General features: G+C 49.9%; 1 protein-coding gene across 6 annotated transcripts in view; it reads right to left on the bottom strand.

Moving 5' to 3' along the window:
* The window catches only part of ADCYAP1R1 (ADCYAP receptor type I), a 59,341-nt gene that overhangs the window by 4,968 nt on the left and 37,351 nt on the right, over window positions 1–17,022 (bottom strand). For 3 of the 6 annotated variants that reach the window (XM_007981692.3, XM_038004795.2, XM_038004794.2), the window contains 4 exons: window positions 13,741–13,832; window positions 6,262–6,345; window positions 3,114–3,243; window positions 1,569–1,610 (listed from right to left, as the gene is read on the bottom strand). In XM_007981692.3, the coding sequence (XP_007979883.1) occupies window positions 1,569–1,610; window positions 3,114–3,243; window positions 6,262–6,345; window positions 13,741–13,832 (348 nt within the window). Of the gene's footprint in view, window positions 1–1,568; window positions 1,611–3,113; window positions 3,244–6,261; window positions 6,346–10,693; window positions 10,778–13,740; window positions 13,833–17,022 lie in introns of all 6 variants that reach the window. The other 3 variants (XM_007981694.3, XM_007981697.3, XM_073008997.1) reach the window with 2 other exon arrangements.

The following is a 17,022-nucleotide window of genomic DNA, read 5'->3' on the forward strand; positions in this document are numbered from 1 at the left end:
GGTGGACATCCTCTCCAGCCTCCAGGCCCTCTGGCCTGGGGCCCTTCCCAGACTGGCACTGCCACCCTCAGCACCCTTCCCCCTCCCTAGTTGCAGCCTGCGGCCTTCAAAGTCTCCAGTGGGGGCTTTTAGCAGCTGTAGGCAGGGACGCCTCTGAGGAGCTGACCCGAACAACCCCTTCCCCTGCCACTTTCTGAGCAAGGCCTCCTAACAGCTTCCTGTTGTTTTCAGGCCAGGCAGAGACTAGTCCATCGGGTCCTTCAAGAAATATTTAACAAGCAGCCCCACAGGGCAGGTGGATCGGGAAAGGATCCCCACTCTTGGCTGACCAGTAAGAGGGCTACACATTAGAATCACCTGGGGGGCTTTAAAAATTCCAGGTGCCCAGGTCATACCCCAGAACAATTACATCAAAAGTTCTGCACAAGACCCAGGCATCATATTTTTTAAAGCTTCCCAGGTGACTCCAATGGGCAGTCAGGGTTGAGAACCATTAAATAATGCACCCCTCTGGGAAAACACACACCCATGTAGCTCTTAGCATGGTGAGTGGGGGCCAGGCTGGGTCTCAACCTCCATGTGCCTTTTCAGTCAAGCACCTTTGTGCAGTGCACAGACTGCTCAACTGGAAGCAGCACCTACAGCCACCCTCTCCAGTTCCAGCTCCTACTTCCACTGCAAGCTCAGAACAAGCTACATACATGCCCACTTCTAAGCTCTCCTGGCCATTACCTGCAGGGCCCTTTCTGCCTCTCCTTGTCTGTCCTAATCTGATCCTTCTGTAGGTTGTCTGGGTGATCACAGAGCCCAATCTCTTTGTTGCTCAGATGCAAAAGAGGGAGGAGCCTGCCAAGGTGATGCAGCTAAGACCCAAGCACTGGTGCAAAGACTCCCACCTACTCTCAAATCCATCCTAGCCATTCAGTCCCCACTGCTGCCCCGGCACCTCTGTTTCGGGTTGTGCTCAAGAGTTTCACCCCAACAGGGTACAGAGGGAGCCCCCGAACCACATCTCTGGCAATGGAGTATTACTAGAAGGTTCCAGGTCTCTCCCTGGGGTCTCTTCCAAATTCTCAGTCTCCCTTTTATCAGAGGACAGTTTGGGCCAGGCTGTCTGGCCAATTAGGGGCAGCCCTGAGTGCTGGGCAGCTCCTGGCTCAGCAGCTGTGCCAAGCACAGCCTCATGGCCTGTAGGTCCTATGTCCTGTGCCCCAGCCTTCCTTATTGTCAATTCCTCCTCACCACGGAGTGTCTTATGGAGAGGACCCTCCCAGGGAGATCTGTGCAGAGCAGAGCTGACGCTTTTACCAGGAGCTTTGCTCTTCAGGTGGGGCCTCAGCTGCACGGCTAGAAAAGTGGGACAGATTCCAGCACAGGGTGCAGGTATCAGGAGGTCCTGGCACCACACAATGCCAGGAGCTGTGTGACCAGCCCCTCCTCTCAGTGCTGGGAACCTGGTAGAGTCCCCTCTGGGGAGTCAGTCCTATGTGGCCGACAGGTGGCTCCCCTGTCTGCTTCCCGGAAAGCCCCACTTCCACTGCCAAGAAGCCAGAGGGCCAAGGTCTTACCTCGCCATTCAGAAAACAGTAGAGAACAGCCACCACAAAGCCCTGCGAATAGAGAAAGTAAGCCTGAGGATGCTAGCAAAGGACTTTCTGAAATGCTGTGTGGGGCATGGAGGGGGTGACTCTAGGAAGCAGAAATACACCATGATCTGGATGGGGGCACCTGCCCAGGGATCTGGGGTAAGATGGGACAGTTCTACTCTACCAAGATGGGCACACCCATGAGGCCACGTGGCTAGTGGGCAAGTCCTATCCCACAGATTCCAGCTTTGGATCTCACATTCCCTTGTTCAAATCCTTCCCATTCCCAAAGGCCAGCTTTACCCCACTTCCTATAAGAAGCCTTCCCTGAATGCCCTAGAATTTATCTTGGCTCTTAACCAGCCTGCAGGCTTCTGAGGGTAGGACCCCACCAGGACAGAACAGACCTGTGCCATCCTTGTCCACCGTCTGCCGTCCCTGGGCCATCTCCCCAATCTGCCCTCCCTGGGCCAGATACTGTCATACACAGCAATGCAGAACACCACGCAGAGTGAGTACTTGGCACAGCATATGCACTTAGCTATTCTCTATATATTCTTTAAACCTACACTGAAAAAGCAGGAGCATTTTCTTGAATGCTGCAAATTAGTTCCTTGCAATCCCTGTGCCCTGTGCTGTCGCTTGAAGGTATTGGAAGAATGATAGCTCAAGGACCCCAGAACTGGTCAGCGAGCACAGAGACAGGAGCCCTGGGCTCTGACTCCTGGGCCAGGGCTTTGTCTATGAGCCCATGAGGCCAGTCTCAGATGAGACCCATGGTCAGTCTCACCAGACTAAGAACCTGGGCCAGGTTAAATGGCCTTGAAGTAAAATGGTGGATGAGATCAAGTCAGATCTGGAGAGTAACTTTCTGACCATCAGGATCAAATCCTAATTCAAACAGCTGGCTTAGGGAGAGGCACTCTATCCCCAGACACTCCAGAGCTGCCCCTGCCTACGTCCGCCCACTGCTGCTCCTGCCTGCTCATTTCCTCACCGTGATTTGCCTAGCCCCTTACTCATTTCCAGTCCATCCAGTCCTTCCTCCAGGCACAGAGGCAGCATTCTGTTCGCCCTCTCATCCCCTCACTCACTCGTGCCTGTTTGCTCGTGCACTTGTGCAGCTCACTGGGCTCTCTGCGGCCAGGCCCTGTGCTGGGGACCTAGAGGTGGGTAAGACAGAACTCAAGGGGTACATGGCCTAGAAAGCTGAAGTCAGGCTGTGGACACACTGGGCTCTTGAGGACACTCCACCCTGCACCCCAGGCTGCTGGGAGGTGCCATCTCAGGTCACCCAGGGTGGGGGCCAGGAGCGGGGACAACTGGTTCAGGATACTCAGATGCAGTTATAGGCAGACACCAGTGTGTCTTCTTACAGAAGCCCTGAGGGTAGACAGCAGACAGGGCTCCCTCATCACCTCTACTCTAGTACTCATTTCAGAGTCTAGGTTAAAGAGCCTCCAGCACCACCTGCCGGTGAGCAACTGGCTCCCAGTGAGTTCTGCCCTCCCCACGCGCCACACCTACCTGGAAGGAGCCCAGCCCCAGCTCAAACACGAGTCTTTCCCTTTTGCTGACGTTCTCTGGGGAGAAGGCGAACACCGTGTAGTGGATTCCGAAGAGTGGGATGAGCAGCAGGGTGGACCGGGCCAGCCGCCTGTCGGGAGAAAGCAAAACATCTGCGCTGGGGACTTCCAGGGCTCAGGGCCAGAGCCACAGAGGGCAGAGAACTCAGCCCCAGTCCCTTATTCTCCCTCCGAGCTGGGGCCCGTGTCCACAGACCCCTCAGCATTCTCTCCCAGTGCAAGTGGCCTGGGCTGCCAGGACTCTCTAGGACATTGTGGGGAGACATCCCCAGTCTGCAGGGCACCCAGTCAGTAGCCTGTTCAGCCACTAAAAATGTGCACACGATTTACAGGGAGCCCGTGGGTGACGTGCAAAACCCTCGGGAAAAGCAAAGTCAGGGCAAAACACAGGGATCAGACTGAGAAGCTTGAGGGAAATGCTGGGTCCTCAGGCAGAGCAGCCGCTCTCCTGTTCCGGAAGAAAGCTCTTTGTGCCTGAAAGAAGCAGTTCTCGACGGGCCGCAGAGACAGTTGGTTTTTCAGAGTCTAGGGCTAGCCCGGACACTCACCAAGTGATGGGGAGGTGCTGATGACAGGGAGGGAGGGAAGGCTCAGTGAGGGGACCACACTGAGAGGAAGAAACTTGGGAGGGATTCTAGGAGGAACTTACTGACCCCGGGCATCGGCAATCTCCAAGTGGGCAGGAGGAACCTGCTGCTGGGAAACTGAGTCAAAGGTGGAGGAGAATGCTCTGAAGTGGGCCAGGCAGGGGAGGAAGGGCTGGAGGACTGCAGTGCTTCCTGAGGCAGCTCTCCCGGGTTCCCCTGCCTGCCTCTGGCCCTAGGTTGACAGCAGGGTGGGGCTCCGTTCTGAAGGCACAGGGCTACAGAAGCCCACAGTTAGGACACTGGGACCGTGTGCACTTGTGGGTCCTGCTCTATGGGGGGTGCTCCCAAGGGTTCCCCCAGAGTGGGCACACTGGCTCCCCGTGGGTCTCCCCAGAGAGTCCAGCTCTGCCCTGCAGATGCAGCCTCCCCCACATCTGCACCCAGCCCAGCTTCTCCAGAGAATCAGCCTCCCCAGCTCCCCGCAGAGCTAAGTCCCCCGGGGTGGACAGCAGGCATGAGGCAGTCATTTGATTTGGGGCAAATATACCACGTGTTCCTCTCTCCCTCATCCAGCCTTTCTGGGAGGGAACGTTCTGTTGAACATGGGAGCTCCAGATCTCTAGAGAAGCCGAACTCTTGGAGTCTGTGTGAGGCCCTTGACTTCCTAGCTTACACAAAGAGAGGAGAAGGAAGGAAGGAAGGAGGAGACACAGTGGGAGGAGGAGCAGCCTGAGGAGATCTTCAGGCAGAGGAAGCTCAGTCCAGAAAGGAAGAGGACCGTGAGTGTGGGTGCCACCCCTTCCCACCCTGCTCACAGACAAGGGCCAACAGGATCCAAGCAGGTCCCTGCTGAGCCCAGATGCGATCGTGACCGGTCCATCCTTCCAGCCTTCCTCTTATCTGTCTGTCTTTGACTGTGACTCCCTGAAGGTGGGAGTGGTGCCTCATTTATCTGGGGCAGGGAGCTGACACTGGGAAAATGCCTGTTCCATGAAGAAATCCATGTGGCACACAGGCCTAGAATGAGAGCCTCAGCATCCTCAAAACAATTATCTCTTGGGCGCTCGGGTCTTGTTCATCTCTGGTTATCCGTGCCTGGCACCAGAAGGCAACAGGGGGTGCTTGTAGAAGGAATGAAAGTCAAGAATGCAGAGGAAAATGGCCAGAAACACAGGATATGGATGTCTTGGGGACTCCTCTGTGGCCCTACCTATAGGGGCTACTTTTAAAAAGATGTCTATTGAAGGAGTCCAGGAAAGGAAGCTGGCCCCAGAACATGCCTGTGGCCCCTGCCTTCCTCCTCCTGGCCTCCATCCCCACAGGTGGGACCATTTCCAAGTACCTGTCCCTGTAGTCTGAAAAGGGCCCTGGAAACCAAGAAGTCAAATCTCTCCAGCTTCCGTGGTGGCATTACATGGGATGGATTCAGAGTGTGAGAAACAGTGACGCTTCAGGCCTTTCCCAGCCACAGGGTGGGTGCAGTGATAGTAGTGAGGGCATTCCACAGTACAGTCCAAGGGCAACACCTTCCCTCCCCGTCAGCCCTACAGCAGCCCCAGAACAGTCAGGGACTTTTGCTGAGGAGCCAGGGCATCCCAGTGGCCACTTTGGCAAATGGGGCAATAGGCACAGACAAGGGGTCTCTAGAGTCCAGCGTTCTGGGACTGTGCTTCTAAGCTAACCGAGGTCTCGGGACAGAAACATATGATGTGAGCCACTACCCATAATGACATGGGGACTAAGCCTCTGTCCTCCCGCCCTGAGGAGCCAGCAATGGGCAGAAGAGTCCTAAAATACCAAAAAGGGCATCAGAGATGCCCAAATTACAGTGGGCTGCCAGGGGGACAATGGCACCCTGAGTAAAAGGAATGTCCAAATTGAGTCTGATATTCCAGCCAGAGACTCCCTGGGGCAAAGTGCTTAGGATTCCCTGGGTTCAAATCCTCCCTCTGCCAATTAGCGGTCCTTGAGTGAGTGACTTAATCTCTCAGCACTTCAGTTTTCTCATCTGTAAAATGGTGATGATACAAGGACCCAGCTCACAGAGTTGTTGTGGGGATTAGTGAGTTAATGCTGACTCACACACAAAGTGCTATGGACACTGGAGTGGCGTTCCCTGCCCTGTGCAGGGGAAGGTCTATATGAACTCAGATTCTAAGACTCTTGGAAATAATTTTGCAGTTGAAAACACTGAAGCTCAGAGAAGGTGGGGACTGAGGAAGGTCACACACCAGGCAGCAGCAGCAGAGATCATGGGGATGCTGCCTCAGGAAGCACTTACAATGGCCGTAGATCCATCCCCATGCCCTGCACACCCACCCCATGACCATGAGGCTGCAGAGAACTCACAAGACACACAGACACCAACATGCAACAGCCGGGAATGGGTTTGGCCTGGGAGGCACAGGCTGGCTCTCCACTCTTCTCCAGCAGCGGCAGTGGCAGCATGCGTCCCCCACCCCTCCAGGATTCCTGGCCACAGCATCGGCCACGCACACTTACAGAGTAATGGTGGACAGTTCTGACATCCTGCAAGAGTGCTGCTGAGCCCGCTGTGGCTTGCAGTAGCATTTCTGCACGCAGCTGCTGGGTGTGACAAGATTAGCACTTCTGTCAGCTGGGGGGCACCAGGCAGCGAAGAAACTCAGTTTACAGGTTAGGCAGAAAAGAAGAGGGTATGGAGACAGGGCCAGGGCAGTCACATGGAGGAGAATGAGGGAGCCAAGGGCCAAGACATGGGCAGCTCTGGACAGAGAAACACACGCCTATATGTGGACATGAGTGTGCATGGCCGCACACACACACACGCGCACGCACTCACACTCACACTGGGACCACTGATGGGTGGGTGGGCTTAGAGGGTGTGTGTATCGGGAAGGTGGCCTGGGCTAGGTCTCACACAGGGAGTCAGGGCTGCCTCCAGAGTTGGCTCCAAGCTTAAGAGCCCAGCCTCGTCGAGGTCCGACTCAACAAGACGAGAGTTGGAAACTCACACTGCGGACCTTCTGCACTGCCTAGCACAGGCAACCTGAGCCTCTAATCAGGCCAGCTCTGGGCTTGGCTGTGAAGGTCAACTTGGGTGTCCGTCCACTGGTCTTTCCCCTCTACCCTCTCCCTCTCCTCTGGTCCATAGCTTCCTCCCTCTGAGCCCCCCGGCAACTCAGAACCAGCACATACACAGGGGACAGAGGTAAGTCAGATTGAATGGATTGTTAACTCATCCAGAACTAAACTATTCCAATACGACAGCCACTACCCATACGTGGCTATTTGAATTTAAATTAATCAAATTAAAAACCCACATCCTCAGTTGTTCTGGTCACATTTTAAGGGCTCAACAGCCACATGGAGCTAGTGATTATCATATCGGACGGCACAGACATAGGACATTCCCATCACTGCAGGGAGTTCTCAGGGACAGTGCTGGGCTGGACTTCTTGATAAAAGTTCAATGGGCAGGGGCTGAAGACCGAGAGTAGTGCCTTTGGGCACAGCCCCATGGCTTTCAGAAACAAACCACTTCAAGGAGGGAGGCCCAGGCTGCAATCTCACTCTACACTCTCCTGGGTGGATGGACCCAGGACTTCTGTCTCCTCAGGGAGGTCTCAGGCTGACTCTCTGTGTCTCCAGTATGGTCCTGCTTGGACTTGGGCTGACACAAGCCATGAACACTTTCCCCTTCTCTCACAGATGTGTCAGAGATAGATGATGAGCTATATCATCTTCTCAGATTGCAGAAGGGTTGCTACTTCGCTAACTCTCCTCAGGTACCACGTGGCTCTGAGGTTCCTGGTGCTGGTCAATGAATTAATAAATCAGATTGGACCTGATGCAAATGAGGACAGCTACAGAGACCACACCCTTAGCATTCAGGATCTGCCTTGTGTGATTCCAGTTCTTTAAGAGTAAGCCTGAAGTTACCTGACAGGTGGTGACGTGCCATTTCGCTGAGGCCAGAATTTGTGTCACACACTTCCAAGATGGGGCAAACCCAGGTCCCCCCCACATCTGTGCAAAATGGATTTGGGGTTCCCATTCAATAAACAGCACCATTCAATTCACACTACACTGTGAGGTGGGAGCTACAGATCCCCTTTTCCAGAAGAGGAATGCTGAGGTTTGGTTTGATGCTTTGCTACTCAGACTGCCACCCCCAGACCATCAACACCAACACCCCCTGAGAGCTTCTTAGAAATGCAGAATCCTAGGTGCCACCTCAGACCTGTGGTCAGAATCCGCACTTTAACTAGATCCCTGGGAGAGTCACATGCATGCCAAAGCTTGAGAAGCACTGTTAGGAGGTATTCATCTACCTGAGAAGTTTCTTCATGATTCCTCAATGAATGTCAAAGGTCTATTCACACACATACAAAGAGACAGACTCAAATAAGTATGTTTTTCTCAATTAAAAGAGCTTAACTGGGTATACAGAAATGGTACCTATTCTATTCTTCAAATTTATTATGTACCTTGCCATAGCTGAAAAGTTGGTTAGTCTCAGGCTGGGCTCAGTGTCTCACGCCTGTAATCCCAACACTTTGGGAGGCTGAGGCAGGTGGATTGCCTGAGTTCAGGAGTTTGAGACTAGCCTGGCCAACATGGTGAGACCCCGTCTCTACTAAAATACAAAAAATTAGCCAGGCGTGGTGGCAGGTGCCTGTAGTCCCAGCTACTTGGGATGCTGAGGCAGGAGAATCACCTGAACCCAGGAGGCAGAGGTTGCAGTGAGCCAAGATCATGCCACTGCACTTCAGCCTGGGCAACAGATCAAGACTCTGTCTCAAAATGATAATAATTGGTTATTCTCTCCTATGGCCAGTGACCCCTCAACCTTGGCTTGGGTAAACCACAGAAATCAGGGTCCAGGAGACCCCCCAACTTCAGCTGTTGCTTCCTACATGCCAAGCTTAAACCTTCACCCCAAATTCTGAAGTTCTCCTCTGCAGTCCTGCTTTCTTTAGCTTCAAGATTGTTCCTGTCCCTCTTGGACCCTAGATGTTTCTGTGGTAAACACAGACTCCTCCGATTTTTTTAAGGTTTCTTTGAAAGTATTCCAAAGACCATTTAGTAACAAGTTCCTGGGAAACTCTGCACCTGGCGAAGTTGTGTGGCACTGATGGGGGTCGGGGAGGGCAGATCAAGGAGCAGCTTGGGGGAGGACTGACCCTGGAGGGCTCTTGAAGGAGACGAGTCTAAGGAAAAGTCTTTCCCCAAACCTTCAATGGCTCTGCCCAAAAGGACTCATGGAAAAGAAAAAGAACAAACAGCGCAGGAAAGCCAGAGATGGGGCGGGAGACAGAAAGATGTCAGAATCTCTGAAAAGTCACAATTAGGGAAAAGGGAAAATAAATTAAATCAGGAAGAAGAGATGAACCTAGACTGGCTGATGCGATAAACTCTGAGTTGGATCCAAAAGAGACTAAAAGCTCAGGCAAGGGTGTTGGGTGGGGCTGTCTGGAGAGCAGAGCAGCCTGACTCAGAAAGTGGGAGACCCTATCACAGGTGCAGGACCCACCCCCACGTCTGCCAGTCAGACAGTCTTGGCCTCCAGGACTGGCTCCACCACAGCTTCACTGTGTGTCCGCAGGAAGGTCACAGCCATTTCCATGTCTCGGCACTCACATCTGTCAGCCAGGGATCCAGCACACAGTTTCTATGAGGGCCAAACTCCAGAAATGCTTCCACAGCTGTTGTGTGCAGGGCTGGCTGGGCTACAGCCCTGGGAAACACCCAGAGAAACGCTAGACAGAGACACCTGCAGGGAGCCCTTTGCAGGCAGCATCCCTATCTTCTTCATGTCTGCAGTCCTAGGGATCAATGTGGTGCTGGCCACTTGGCGGTCCACAGAATGTGGTGGACTGAGCTGAACACACTCCATAGGGTCTCTTCTGATACTAAGATGCTATGCCACCCCCAGAGCCCTGCCCAGTCCCAGAAGTACTCTCTACCACACTGGCACCCCACTAGCAGCACAGCTCACAGATCCTGGGAACTTCCTACCCACCACCACCTCCTCCCCAACCACAAGGACGAGCCACCCCTCCACACTCCCGGCCAGCCCAGAAGGGTCCCAGCTGGGAAGTCTGGGCACCCTAGCTCAGGGTTTTGCTCAGCCACTGACTGCTGGGTCATCTTAGGTGATGCCATTTTCCTTCTCTGGACCTCAGTTTCTCTGTCTACAACATGAGGGTAACAACTCCCTGCTGCCGGCCCCTAACATGAACTTTGAGGATCGGGTGCTCCTCCGCAGGGGAGGAGGTGCTGTGGAAGTGGAAGATGGAGGCTGTGTGAGCTGGAAGGCTCTGGCTATGGAGGAAGCCCCTAGACTGAAAGCTGCCTGGCTGCACTTATGCCTGGCCCCGGCACAGCCATCTCCAGAGATGTGTGCATCCTCCCCAGTGGGGCCAAAGAGACCCCATGGGAGTACAGGTGGGTTTTCCCTCCTCCACCTAAGCTGCAGCTTCCAATGCTTGTCTTCCAGGGAGGAGGCCCCTGGAATGAAGCCGCTCACTTCAAGGCAGGGGGCAGAGGCTCTCCCCGAACAGTTAATGTCTACCCTGGAAGCCTCACCTCTCCCCTTTCTGAACCAGTTACCTGCTCACAGAGGTCAACTCCAGCTAACACTGACCTACCTGAGGCTGATTGCCAACCCCCGCTGAGGGCTAAGCCCTAACCCCCCTCACCCTGCCCCAGACCAAGTTGACCCTGAGCACATGCTGAGCCCTGACCCAACCCCTGATGCCCACTTCCCAAGTCCTGTCCCCAGCCACTCATCCTACCAGGAGCATCAGTCAGAGAGGATGAGTGGCTCAGTGCCACTGTCCCCCTGCAGAGGTCCCAGACCCCAACAGGTGCTTCTGAGGCTGGGTCAGGAACACCGTCTTGGTCTATGGAGGACAAACCCTTATCACCTGAGCAGCTGGAACCAACCTACAGGAAAGGGAGTGAATGCTGGTCTGAGGACACAGGCAGGGGGTCCTCTTGGGCTTTCTTGGGGACTCGCGGGCTTAAATTTGTTCTGGAAACAAGAGGAAAAAACCGGAGAGCTGTTGTGGGCAGATCTGAAGGGGCTTTTCGGCCCCATACATAACTCTGGTACCCCAGGGGACTCCGGCACAGCCCTGGAATCTCCCTCTCCCCTCAATCCCTGCCTTCTCACCTCCCCTGAGCCTGGCATTCTCCCCTCCTCCCAGTGCAGACACCTCCCAGCTCAAAGCCAGCTCTGCCAAGCACTCTGGGCTGAGGGGGTCTTCACACAGGCTAGGGGCCTCTTCTTCCAGGAAGCCTAATTTTGTACACTTGTTTAATGCTATCTTTTCATCTGTGCATTCCTTGAGGGCAGGGATGATGGTGCTGTCAAGCTTGGGGTGAAAGGCCTGCCCGCACCATAGCCATGGCATCCTCCTTCCTCCTGGATTCGTGTCACTTCACTGATAACTAGTTCCCTCAGCTGTAACATGGTGATTCTATTTGACAGTGGCTTACCTATTCCACCAGATTCACTGGATGTTTGCGGGTGTTAAATGTGCATGGATGTGGTCGTGAGTATTTCCAAGTGACCTACAGCTCTTAGGTGTGTGGTCAATTGGATTACTACTCACATTGGCCGACAGGGTCTCCTTGACCCTGTCACTCAAACATGTTGCTGGACTGAATGGGATCAAGCTGATCCCCTGTCCTGTGTGGGCACTCCCACTTGGCTCACAGACTCCATCCATCTGAGTTTTTAATCATGGGCACTCAAGGCTAGCAGAGGTTTGGCTTTCTCTAAAAAAAAAAAAAAAAAAAGGATTTGCTGAGATTGCAAAGCGATTTTTTTTTAATGCCAGAAGCAAACCAACTAGCTGGATCTTTAAATGTCCCAGATTAATAGAGTACTTAAATGTATAAGCCATGTGCTAATTACAAGTAGCCCTTATCTATGCATTAGGAAGACCTAACAAGACTCAAGGCTCCTGGTGTGTGGAGAACCTGAAACCTTGGCTCACACTTCTTTCCCACCAGGCCCTGGGGATTCTTGCTGCCCAAAGCAGAATGTCTGAACTGGCAAAATGTGTTCAGAGTTCAGTAGGGTATCCTATTTAGTATGGAAAGCTGAGAGGACCCCCCAGAGAAGAGGTTGGGGGCCCTCAGTAGAAGAACAAATCCTACCAGGAAGGGGAGGAAATCAAGACCACTAGAGCTCAAATGAGAGATGAGGTTGACTTAGCTCCCTGCCAGCTTCAAATATGGGAGACAACTGTTAGTGTGTGACCAGATCCACACCCAAGCAGGAGAAACTGAGGCCAGACACAAGGGCAGTGTCCAACACTAGACAGGAGATGAGGTGAGCAGTGGGGCCCTATTTTGTGAATCCTTGAGATGAAGGCAGGAATGATATATCTAGGGCAGGTTATGTAGTAGCAGAGGACTGGCCTCCCACCCCACAGTGCAGGGCCTCTAAGACTTTGTGATTTATATTGATGAAGCATTTTCTACTACATAATATACACATATAAGCAAGAATTGGTAAAAACTAGCAAAAACATGAAAATAAAAACAGTAAAAGGATAGCCAAAAAAAAAAAAAAAAAGCACTTTTTCCAATGTGACGTAATCATTGCATAGGCAGAAAAAACCTGGCTGAACACCTCAGGCCCTGTGCTAGTCCCCCACCCCTGAGAAAGGGTTTCACATGGGGAGGTCCCCAGGCTGAACAGATTGACAGACCAAGAGCAAGCTCCACCTCCCTAAGGAAGCCTCAAGGAGCCTTAGGGAAGGATCTGGGATTTGGTCTCTGAGCAGTTCCTGCTTCTTCCCCCTAGGAGAATGACTGAGGAAGGGGGCCCTAGGGGAGCCCTGTACTGGGATCTCTCACTGTCCCACTTGTCATCTGTCCCACAGGGCAGCCATCAAGGTTGTGACCCAAGTCTCTGATGAAGGCAGTACCATGCACCCAGTGACGCACCCAGTGAAGATACCTCAGCTCCTCCTCACTTGCTTTCTTCTGAAGGAGCAGAGGAAGCCACACATAGGGCTTTTGCCTTACCAGCAGACGGACCCCAGGGACTGCCCTCAGAACCAGAGTGTGCCCATCCGCCCCCCACCCCAGCCAACCACAGGGGACTACCAACCTTCCTCCCCAGCATCAGAAATGTCCTCATACCCCACACACCCAGCTGGTCATGCTCCCATTCACAAGGCCAGAGATGGGAGGTGGAAGGTGCTCTGTCTGATTTCAGAATGAGACAAGGCGGAGAGAAGTGGGAGAGGGCAGGCAAAGATAGGCTGTTAGGGACATGACTGCAGAAATAATTCTTGCAAATCAAGTGGCCATGAAGTGGAGAAAGCCCTATGCTCTATGGTAAGAGGCTGCCCTCTAACCCAAGAATCCCCAAACAATCAGATGTTCATTGGAAAGGAAGGAGTTGAAGAAATAAGACCACATGCAGAGGTAGAGCTGCCCTGAGGGCCAGTGGAGGAAAGAAAGTACCCCCCTTCCAACACCCAAACCAGTGAAAATGTGTCCACCTGACTCCCTAGTGGGAACTGGGCAACTTCCACAGTCTGGGCTGGGGGTGGGAATATCAGGCAACAGTGTATCAAAGGTATTCATGAGCTTCCCATAGAACCAGGAACCCCAAAGGAAATTCAACTTCTAACCAACCAAGAACCTACCCCCCTTAAGAAATCTGGTGTTTTCCATCTTGACTCCTAGTCAGTCTCTCTGTCAGGCGCTCTCTCTCTCTCTCTCTCTCTTTCCCTCTCCCTCTCTCTCTTTTCCTGCCCATCCATATCATGGTCATGCAGCTGAGGGGCTCCTGGGTTTGCTTAATGCTGGAAGGGCAACTATATTAAAGGCTGTTTAATCAGAAGAAGATCTGCAAATGCCGATGCTAGGTCACCCTATCAGCAAAGCACAGGCCTTCTTCTGCCTGTGACCTGAATGCAGGGCCCGCGCGGCTGTCAGCAATGGCTGTGGCATCCACACAATGGTACTTACAAGTAGATGCTGGACTCATTGCCTCCCATGTCTGGAGACTGAAGTTTCTGCACAAGGATGACGATGATGCCAATAAAAAGCACAAAGTTAACCTGAGGAGCGAAAAAAAAAAAAAAAGGCAAATGGACATGATTCTGGGCAAAGATTTTCTATACCTCTGCCTCAGCATAGGCTATTATTCCTCCAGCAGGACCCTCCCCCACCTAGTCAAGATCCCATCTACACTTTTAATCCAAGATGGCGGCATGATAACTCGCATTTCTCTCTCCAGCCTCCCACAGTATCATTGAAATGAAGGAAGAGATAGAAGAAAAAGAATTCCATAGAAGTACGGGAAATAGGAAAGGACATCATGAGTAAGTCAGAAAAGTAAACCATTTCTAAAAGAGAAAGAGAAAACAGGATCAGGGTGATGGGAAAACTACAGCCCAAAAGAGATAAAGTAAGGCTACTGCAGAAGTGAGAGTTGTTCTTTAGAGAAATTCCAAGTTCAGAGTCATCAAATATGGGGAACCAGAATGGACAGCCATAAGCATTGCTAACTAAAGGGCTGCCTGGGAGTGGCAATAGTAGCATTGCCTTCAGATAAAGACTGGGGACAAAAGCTTCCTCAACAAAGTAGGAAGCTATGTGAACAGTCACAAAGGAGGAGGAAGGGGAGCAAAGAAACAGAAACAAGGCACAATGACAGGCCTACACAGGACTACACAATATCCTTTGGGTGTAGCCAAAGCAGCCCTTGGAGAAGAAAATGAAGAGCCGAAAACTAACTGATTAAAAAAATAATAAATACTGGAAAACACTTAAGCATTCAAATCAAAAGCTAGGGAAAGATTACCACAAATGTAACTTATATAAGAAAGAAATTAATAGTTATAAAAAATTATCAGAAAGAAATAAGAAAAAAATAGGAGAACTGATCAATAAAAATAAAGTTTTATTTTTGCTTTTATCTTGTTTGTTGGTTTTTACAGATAAATTTAATGACAAAGCCTGTTCCATGAGGGCAGGATTCTGTCAATCTTGTTCTCTGCTACATGCCCAGTTTGATCAGTGTCTGAAGTTTACAAAAATAAGCAATGGGGAAAGGATTCCCTATTCAGTAAGTGATGCTGGGATTGCTGGTTCACCATATGCAGAAGAGTGAAACTGGACCCCTTCCTTATACCATATTCAAAATTTAACTAAAGATGAATTAAAGACTTAAAGGTAAGACCTCAAACTATAAAAGTCCTAGAAGAAAACCTAGGAACCACCATTCTGGACATAGGCCTTGGGAAAGAATTTATAGCTTTCTCCTCAAAAGCAATTGCAACAAAACCAAAAATTGACAAGTGGGACCTGATTAAACTAAAGAACTTCATAGCAAAAGAAACTGTCAACAGAGCAAACACACAACCTACAAAATGGGAGAATATATTTGCAAACTATGCATCCAACAAAGGTCTAATATCCAGCATCTATGAGGAACTCAATTCAACAAGCAAAAGACAAATACTTTTATTAAAAAGTGGAAAAAGATATAAACAGATACTTCTTAAAACAAGATGTACAAGCAGCCAGCAAACATATGAAAAAATGCTTGACATCACTAATCATCAGAGAAATGAGAATCAAAACCACAGTGAGACTCCATCTCACATCAGTCAGAATGGCTGTTACTAAAAAGTCAAAAGACAACAGATGCTGGGGAGGCGGCAGAGAAAAGGGAACATGGAAACACCGTTGGTGGGAATGTAAATTAATTCAGCCATCATGGAAAGCAGTTTGGAGATTTCTCAAAGAACTTAAAACAGAACCATCATTAGACCCAGCAATCCCATTACTGAGTATATGCCCAAAGGAAAATATATCATTCTACAAAAAAGACACATGCATTGGTTTGTTCATCACAGCACTATTCACAATAGCAAAGACATGGGATCCACCTAGGTGCCCATCAACAGTGGACCGGATAAAGAAAATGTGGCACATATATACCATGGACTACTACATAGCCATAAAAAGAATGTAGACACATCCTTTACAGCAACATAGATGCAACTGGAGGCCATTATCCTAAGTGAATTAACACAGAAACAGAAAACCAAATACCACATGTTCTTACTTAGAAGTGGGAGCTAAACATTGGGTACTCATGGACATAAAGACAGCAACAATGGACACTGGGAACTACTAGACAGCAAGGGAGGATAGGGGGCAAGGGTTGAAAAACTAACTGTTGGGTACTATGCTGACTACCTGGGTGATGGGATCAACTGTACCTGTAACTTCAGCATCATGTGATATACCTATGTAACAAACCTGCACATGTATTCCCTGGATCTAAAATAAAAGTTGAAATTATTTTTTAAAAAACGAAAAAAAATCAATACCTGGTACTTAGTAATACTGCTAACTGTACGTGTTAGTCAATGAAAAAGGAAAAAATATAATTAAACAAATTTAGGAATGAGAAAGATGGCAAGACAATAAACACACAATATTTTAAATGATGAGAGAAAATTGAACAAAATGAGGAAACAAATATTAACAAAATCAACTTAAGAAGAAATAGAAAATCTAAGTAGAACAATAACCTCAGAAGAAATTAAAAAGTAGTTAAAGGCGTATGCATTAAAAGGTACCAGGTCTAGATAATTTTATAGACCAGTTCCAGAATAACATTAAGAAAGATGTAATTTACATACTGCTTAATTGTTTCAAGGCAAATTAAAAAACAAAACAAAACAAAACAAAACCTTCAGGATTACCTATGAGGCTAACAAAATTTTGCTACAAAAACAGAATGAGGAGAGAAAACACACAGATACACACATGTGTACCTAAGACCGCAGAATTTTATGAACAATGCCAAAAACTTTAAACAAAGTATTAAAAAACAAAATTTAGCAATACAGTAAAAGAATAAACAGATCATGTTAATAAAGGTTTTACCCCAAAAACGCACCCCCAAAAATCTAATATTTGTTACAATAACAGACTAAAACAACGAGCTTCCATTATCCCCCATAAGACCAGCAAGTGTAATTCAGCAAAGACATGGGAAATGAGCGCTCTTGTACCTTGCTCATTGAGCGCAATCTGATCTGCATGAAAATGTTAAATGTACATACTCTTCATCCCAGAAATTAGACTCTTGAGATTTATTCTAAAGACATATTCACATATGCTCAAGATATGCACAAATATGTTCATTGTGGCACTGTTCATAACGAAGGAAAACTGGAATACTATAAATATCCATCACTAAATAAATGATTACTTGAATGAATGCCTCCA

Source organism: Chlorocebus sabaeus, chromosome 21 (genome assembly GCF_047675955.1).
Source record: "Chlorocebus sabaeus isolate Y175 chromosome 21, mChlSab1.0.hap1, whole genome shotgun sequence".
In the NCBI taxonomy this organism is placed as follows: domain Eukaryota; kingdom Metazoa; phylum Chordata; class Mammalia; order Primates; family Cercopithecidae; genus Chlorocebus; species Chlorocebus sabaeus.